The 8371-nt window shown below is 48.9% G+C and overlaps 1 protein-coding gene across 1 annotated transcript in view; it reads right to left on the bottom strand.

Annotated features, from left to right (window-relative positions):
- Positions 1 to 5323, bottom strand: part of Igfbp7 (insulin like growth factor binding protein 7) — a 23718-nt gene extending 18395 nt beyond the window's left edge. Inside the window, exon 1 of the mRNA XM_055629230.1 lies at positions 4810 to 5323. Within this exon, the coding sequence (XP_055485205.1) occupies positions 4810 to 5281 (472 nt within the window). The 5' untranslated portion in view covers positions 5282 to 5323. The remainder of the gene's footprint in view (positions 1 to 4809) is intronic.
- Positions 5324 to 8371: the final 3048 nt, after the last annotated feature.

Raw genomic sequence — 8371 nt, 5'->3', positions numbered from 1 at the left:
TTTTTTTTTTTAAGATTTATTTATTTTATGTACGAGTGCTCCATCTGCATGAAAACCTGCATGCCAAAAGAGGGCATTATATCAGAGCCCATTATAGACGGTTTGTGAGCCACCTGTGGTTGCTGGGAATTGAATGCAGGACCTTTCAAAGAGCAGGTGATGCTCTTAACCACTGAGTCATCTCTCCAGCCCCTAACTATTTGTGTGTGTGTGTGTGTCTATCTCAGCCAGGATATCACTTTTCCAAGAAGTCATCATTGGCTCTTTCCCCCTAAATCTGGACACTCTCCTCTGCATAAACCTGTCCTTCCCCCATGACAGAGTTATCTCGACAAAACATTACATTGACATGTCCAGTCTCAAGATAAACTGGTTCACTATCAAGTTCATGGACTGTTGGGACTCTTCTGCTTCAGCTTCCGTGGAGCTCATGGGTTCACTCAAGGCCAGCAACAGCACAAAAAGATTTATTTGTTATGTATACAGTGTTCTGCCTGCATACCAGAAGAGGTATGCAGACAAAATAGATGGTTGTGAACCACCATGTGATTGCTGGGAATTGAACTCTGGACCTTTGGAAGAGCAGCCAGGGCTCTTAACCTCTGAGCCATCACTCTAGCCCAGCACAGCAGTATTTAAATGACATGTTACCAACCTTAAAATAAGTTTAAAATGCATTCCTTAAAGAAAGGGTTTAAAATTTGTCAAACAAACTTCTTTAAAGCTTCTTTTTTTCTTACAGTACAGCCCCTGCACCTGATTCTAGCCATCGGCAGAATTGGGATTTGGAGGAAAGTGACCATGATATTAGAGCTCAAGATGGCTGAGTACAGGAAGCTAAGTCAGTGTCAGATAAATTCCCTGCTTAGACTTCAGGAAGGCAGAAATAAAAGGGGGGGGGGGAGCACACAGCAGGGTGCCCACTTTCCACATTCCCAGAGGAAGGCACTTCCTTAAGGATCTCCTCTGTTTAACTGACAAACATATACCAAGTTCCCACTGTTAGCCAGGCACTATGTTGGAAAGGAATTATAAGATGGAGGCTGCCCTCTAATCTGGGAAGAGACAGACATTTAAAGGAGCCTTCTGAGCTGGTAGGATGGTCTATACAGCACAGCTTATTCTCCACTCAGGCCAACGGCCCTGCCCTTCCTTTTGCTGAGGCCCTCCGATCTGTCCTCTTCTGTCTGCCTCACTCATTGTCAGCCTCCCTCATCCCTAGCCTCTACCCTATATCCCTGTAGCACATTCTTCACAGTACACACAGCTATGTAAAATTGTTTCTGTCTAAAGCTTACACTAAATGTCGCAGCTAAGAAGTTGTGTTTTTTGTATTCAGAGCAGTTTACCCAGTGACTAGAAGAGTGAATAAATGAATTCATCCATTAGTCCGTTCAAGTTGTTCAAGTTACTGATTTGGACCCTGGCTGATTTGGGCTCTTTGGGTGACAAAGATTCTCTTCTCATATAGTGCTAACTTTCTGTTTGAACAATGACACTGGTCTTCAGCCAGTGGTTTCTACAGATAATTGTCATGGCATTTCATCACCGAAAAATGCCGTGAGACAGGTATAACTGCAACCCATCCTACAGGTGAGGAACCCTATGGACAGGCCATGAGAGCCCAGAGCTAGTGATTCACGGCAGAGTTAACATCCACATCCAGGGAGTCAGATTCGACAGCTGACTGTCAGTCATGGCATCTTTATATGGATACAGACACAGCATGGATCCAGTAAGGATTTGTTGATGTTGACATAGGAATGTCACGACAACATGATGGAGCAGGAGGAATCAGGTCTCACAGAGAAAGTGACAAGAATGCCAACGGAGGGTGAGGTTGTGTGAGGTTTCTCTTGTGTGTCTCTTTCTCTCTGTGTGTCCGTGTGTGTGTGTGTGTGTGTGTGTATGTCTGTGTGTGTGTCTGTGTATAGCATGTAGGCAGGAGACATTCCTGGTAGAAGGCACAGCATTTCCAAAGGCACGCAGGACAGCAGCCATATATTGTGGCAGGAGCAGAAGGAGACTGGAGGGGAGAGGCCAGGTGGGGATTACACTGTGAAGACCCTCCTCTTGCCTGAGTGGCAGTTCAGACTTGGCCATGGAAGTACTAAGAGAGACCCTGAGTAGTGGCATTCTGGGCCCACAAGTGGAAATTCTGAAGGGAGAGAAGAAAAATGGTACCTAGATAACCAGAGTAACAAAGTGGGTGCCAAGGAACTCAGAGTTAAAAGTACTGTAAACAAATGGTCTGAGAACTGGGAGAGAGGAGCAGCACCAACTTTATGACAGGCCTTATCATCTCCGTCTCAATTCTTTTTATTAAACGGATTTGTCAAGCCTTCCCCCTTCCAGTTAGCCAGGCACCCGAGTGAATTCTGCTGGCACTCAGTCCACAGTGACAGCTCCAAGAGTTGAGATTATTATCTCATCATCTTTCTAACAGATTTTGAAGCAGATGGCTTTGCCTTCAACTCCAGAAATACAGAACCAAGTAGGACAAGCTCTCTCTAGGAGGCATTAAATGGTAATTTCAGTGAAGAGCAACACCAGGAGGTGCTCCAGGGATCCAGGAAAAGTGCTCCTCAATTTGTCACTCAGACACATACCTTCTAAGTTGTCAAGACCAGATTTGCTCTGTGCATCCCCAGCTGTACGCAGCTGAAGCTGGCTAGCTGCTCGACAAATATTATGTTTACTGAAATCGAAAGAACAGAATGCAGATGGCCTATTTCACCGGGGCTGAGTTCTGCAAAAAAAGCACCCTCTCCTCCTCCATGCAAACACAATGTAAGTTTCTTTTGAGGGAAGAAGTGGCTAGAAGAAGTGAGGAAATGCATTTTTATTCTCTGCAAAGACTCAGTACTAAATGGAGTATAAGTACATGGTGCTCTGTCCATCTGCCTTCTGTCATTGTCAAACTACACCCAGGACCCAAAACAAGCACAAAGAAGACCTGGTTTCCCGCACCACTCATTCTTCTCTGCTGTGGAAAGGTATCCTGGCGGCTCTCTGTCCTCTCCTGCTCTCTCGGGCTCCTTCCTACCCCACTACTCAGGGTAGTGTTTGTCAGCGTGGCGCCGAGAGAAGAAAATTTGCTTTATGTCAAGTTTCCAGTTTTCGATACTATTTCTCACCATCTTCCCAAGCATAAAGACAAAGCCAGGCTGTAGCCTTAAAGGAGTCTGCAGCCTGGAGAGGGACTGAGGAGTTGGGCACCATTGGCAATGAGGAAGCCTAGATCTGCTCAGTTATCATATTTCCTCATCAGACTGTGTGAGTGTTGAGAGTAAGAAGTAGCAAGGGAGAAAAGGATACCCCCCTCAAAAAAAAAGACAGGAAAATAGAGGGGGACAACTTGGGAGGAGGAAATAGAGTGGGGAGGAAAGGAGAGGGTAAAGACGGGGCTAAATAGAATAAAAGCACATTTATAAAATGTATACAGTGTCATAACAAAAGCCATCATTTTGGATAATTAAAATACACTAACAAAATAACAAACTAAACTGGTCACAAGAGGAGGAAACAACACCACTAGGAAAGCTGCCAGGCACATGGGCCTTGATAGGGCAAAGGGGCCTGGACTCCGAGACTGTGGGAAAGACGTTTCCCCTTGGGATGTTTGTAAGAAAGTCCCAAGATCTGGAAGGAATTCTTAATGTGCGTTTCCCTTCATGATGTGACTGTCATGCAAGAGCCAAACGGAAAAATGACTGTTTCTGTTGGAAACAGGGATGCGTGGGCTGTGACTTGATACATCTGAGGCGATAATGCCCTAAGTGGGTAACTGTGAGTTACACCATCTAAGGTTTTCAGTATCGAACTTTGAAGCCAATGGCACACAGCCTACTTGCACATGGATTTCTGGGAAACGCTGTAAAGACTGCTACTTGGAAAGTCTGGAGAAAGTCTGAGCTGTGTTCAAGAAGCAACAGCTGAGTTTCCTCCCCTCCCCTTCTACCTTGGCCGGGGCCGGGACAGCAGCTGCCAGCCCTGGGCTCTAACTTTCCCTCAAACGACTGCTCATGGAAAATGTTATTTCAGGCGCTAGAGTTAAAGTTTCTGATTTTTTTTTGTCCCAACCTCAGACTTTATTTTTTCCTACTTCATTTGTGCAAGTTTGGATTAGTACAGAACACAATAGACAAACATAATGTCAAAGGCATTCCCGCTGAACCTTGAATCCTGTGGACAAATTACGGAAAAAAAACAAAAAACAAAAAACCAAGGCCCCAAAAGAGAAACACGGTCAGGGAGGCCACCACATCACAGCATTTGCGTTTTTCTTTTTCTTTCTTTTCTTTTTTTTATCCCCAAGTATAATGGTCTAGCTAGATCACTGTTTGAAATTGGAAACTCCAGTACATGAATATTAACATGAACTCCAACTTTAAAAATTCTTATTATCTAGTTATTAAATCCACTTTCTGAAAGTCTTTACTTCGTATTTCTCCGCTACCCCGGTCTACCCACCTCTCTGTACACACCCAAGCAAAGAACGAAGTGAAAAGGTTTTGCAAGAGCTGGGCGGCTTTTGGGAATTGCCCCGCCACGCAAGAGACGGGTGAACTGTGGGGACGGAGGAGCCCGAGGTCTCGGAAAAATCTTTTCTATATTTACCCCGGCTCCTGCCATTTCTCACTTTCTTGGCGCACACAGGGAACTCCAAATAAAACCATCCAAAAGACGGCCGGGGAGGCGGTTCCCCCGGCTCGGGACCCCACCCCGCGGCCTCCAACTCCTCCCTCCCGCGGGGATGCTCTGCAGCGGGGGCGGGAGGGAGCGGGCGGGGAGCGCGCCGGTGCCCACCTTGCTCGCAGGTGCCCTTGCTGACCTGGGTGATGGCCTTCTCCCCGCGGCTCTCGGCGCGCAGGCTGGCGGCGCGCAGCTGGCAGCCGCTGGGGTAGGTGGTGCCGTCGCTGCCGCACACCGGGTAGCGGCTCTTGCACACGCACACGGCGAGGGTCGCGGGCCCGCCGGCTGCTGCCCCGGCTTTACCCTTCCGCCTCTTGCGGCTCTTCACGCACTCCATGCCCGGCGCGCAGTGCCCCCTGCCGGCCGCGCCGCCCCCGCACGGCTCCCCCTCGCCGCGAGCGCACACCGGGCAGCAGCCGCACGCGTCCCGGGTCTCACCCAGCGGGCAGCCCAGCGGGGGCAGCGCGGGGCAGGAGGCCGGCACGCACGGGCCGCAGGCATCCGAAGAGGAGGAAGAGGAGAGGGGCAGGAGCAGGAGCAGCAGGCCGGCCGCGCCGAGCAGCAGGGCGCGCTGCGGCCGCTCCATGGCGGGGTGGCTGGGCGCGCGAGTGAGCGGCCGGGGCCCCCGGGGCCGCCCCTTAAAGCGGCCGCCCCGCCCGGCGCTCCGCGGGGGCCCTCCCCGGGGCGGGGAGTCTGCCCGTTGCCCGCCCCGTTCCGCTCGCCCGCTTGCCCGCGCTCCTGCCGCCCTCCTCCGTGGGCAGCTCCACTGCCCTGGCGGGCCGGGCTCCCGCACGCTACGCTGGCCCGACTGGCGCCCGCTCAGCCCCCTGCCCACGTCCGTACCATCCATCACTAGAGGGAATGAGCCTCCGGCATCTCCTCTTCCTTGTTTTCCACCCTGATCCAGCTGTTTTTACTTTTTAACAAACGGGATTTTATGAGAACGCGCTGTTTAAATCCATTAAATTCTCGGGGGCCTGAGAAACCCGAGTGCTTTGTGGTTACTGTTTTAAGGATGAACCACGAACGGAGTGTTTTTTTTTTTTTTTTTTTTGTTCTCTTTGGCTACAGGGTCAGTGTGCCTTTGGATGGCATGTTTCCCTTTTTGGATCCTCATAATCTTGCTTCTCTCTCATATTGCACAAGCTACCTCATGCTGAAGGAAGTTTAAAACTCCTCAAAAATTTTTTTTTGTTTATAGAATTATTTTTACCTTATGTGGACGGATGTGTTGGCTGCATGTATGTGTACTTCATGTGTGTGTACCTGGTGCCTTTGGGGACTAGAAGACCTTATACCCTATTATTGGAGTTACAGACAGTTGCAAGCCGCCCTTTGGGTGCTGGTACTCGAACTCAGGTCTTGGAGTGAAGCTGGTACTCTCTTAACTGCCGGGCCAGCTCTCCAGTCTATTAAAAATTTAAAAAGCATTTTTAAAAATTTTGTGTTTGTAAGTGTGTATGTTTGTGGGCCCACATGCCACACGTATGGAGGTGGGGCAGCTGATTTTCTCTGTCCACTATAGGGGACTGAACTCCAGTCAGGCTGGTTCTCGAACTGCTGGCCTGTGTTATTATTTAAAACACACAGAGAAGACCCTTTAGAGGAAAAGCCACTATTCAGCCTGCAGGAACAATGGTCTTGTGTCACTGGAACTGTCATCTTTCTTTAGAATATTTGGGGCTTCAGTGCCCACACTAACAGCAGGGGTCAGGGGTCAGGGTCTCTGGTCCCAGAAGGCAGAGCCGGCTAGAACCCACAGAAATGTTAGCCATAGGGACTATATTAAAACTCTTTTCCACCCAGAAAAGGGGCGACTGACTTTGGCTCCTCTTTAGCATATTCTAGAAAAATGGCATGTTAAAATATTGACAGAACAGTTAAAAAACCAATACACATTTTTTTAATTTCAATATTTATTTATTCATTTTACATCTCCACTATAGCCCCTCCCTCCTTTCCTCCCGGACCCACCCTCCAACCCTAATTCCCCTATCCCCCCACTCCTCAGAGAAGGAGTGCCCTCACTCTTCACCCACCTTAGCATATCAAGTCGCATCAAGACTGAGCACAACCTCTTCCTCTGTGTCCTGGCAAGGTAGCCCCGCCAGGGGAAAGTGATCAAAAATGAGGAAACATCGTCCATGTCAGAGTCAGCCCCCATTCCCCTTACTAGGGAACCCATATTAGGACTGAGCTGCCCAATGGCTACATCTGTGTAGAGGGCTTAGGGTCCAGTCCATGGTCTTTGGTTGCTACTTCAGTCTTCACAGCCCACCCCTGGGCCCTGGTTAGTTGGCTCTGTTGGTCTTCTTGTGGAGCTCCTGTCCCCTATGGGTTCGTCTATCTTCCCTGCCCCCACTCTTCCACAAGATTCCCTGAGCTCCACCCAATGATTGGTTGAGGGTCTCTGCATCTGTTTCCATCAGCTGCTGGGTAGAGCCACCTTGACAGCTATGCCAGGCTCCCGTCTGCAAGCACAGCAGAGTATCGTTAATCATGTCAGGGGTTGGCCGTATCCCAGGGGGTGAGTCTCACGTTGGGCCAGTCATTGGTCTGGTGGCTTTGGAAAGCCAGGAATGAGAGTCTATTTCTTTTCCTCCATTTTCTCTCCTTCCTTTCTCTTATTTTGCTCTGTTCTCTCAAGGCTGGTCCTGAGAAGGACTGGGAAAGAGCAGGAAGTGCCTTTCTCTTAGTATGGCTACTTACATCAGCCCTTTCATCATCACTGCTGATTTTACAGTCATGCTGAGTACCCATGGATAATTGGTACAAGGCAGGTCTCCAAAGATTAGCTCTCCCAGATGTTCGTTCCTTGAAGGGACTTGTGGTGTCTCTTCACAGCCCAGCTCGCTGGCACGAGAAAGGACAAAAGCAGCTGATGTGCGGGAGCTGAGCCAATCTCACAGCTGGGCCACAGTGTTTTCACAAGTTGACCTGACATCAGCAGCCAGGCCTCAGTGTTATTAGAAGCCCAGCTGATGCTTGCAGCCGAGCCGTACTGTTGTTCTGCGGGGCATAAACAATCCCACCGATCATGCTCTTTAGACAAGGTCATCATGTCACCCAGAAATACCAAGCGGAGCCTCCACCCCTGTGCAAGGCCGCTTTGCAAATTACAGCTCCGTCTTGCTGCCACCTGCCTTCCCTCCAGACAGAATGTATTCCCCCTCTCTTCCTAAGGGAGACTTCCCAAGTGGATGCTTGGAAGCATAGATGGTAGCAAACTATATGTCATATGTAAAATCTAGTTTTTAAATAAGTCACATATTAGGAACAGTGACAACTAAAATAGAATAATTAGAGCAACATATTGCAATGAACTTTAAAATATACGACTTGTTTACTTATGGAATTTTCCGTTTAGCATTTTCAGGCCTGATTGGTTGTGAGTAACCAAAATGGGGAGAGCAGAACTTCCGCTGAGGAGAGATGACTGTGCTCATGGAACTGTCCTGCTTCCTGACGGCATCAACCCACAGCCAGTTCCGGCCTCCTTTCACTCAGCTGAAGCGCAAGCTCTTTCACAGGTGCTTCCATCACTCTTTGAGAGAAACTCACTGTTCAACGTGATGTCCACCCTCTTGTGGTAAGTAATAGACTTAACTTACTGATCTGTAAGTGCTTCCCTTTTAATCATTAACTGGAGGGCAATAACACATGGATGATTTGCCAT

Source organism: Psammomys obesus, unplaced genomic scaffold (genome assembly GCF_907164565.1).
Source record: "Psammomys obesus unplaced genomic scaffold, mPsaObe1.curated_primary_1811, whole genome shotgun sequence".
NCBI classification, from domain to species: domain Eukaryota; kingdom Metazoa; phylum Chordata; class Mammalia; order Rodentia; family Muridae; genus Psammomys; species Psammomys obesus.
The sequence above is the reverse complement of the archived record's forward strand: the minus strand, read 5'-3'. Positions and strand labels throughout refer to the sequence as shown.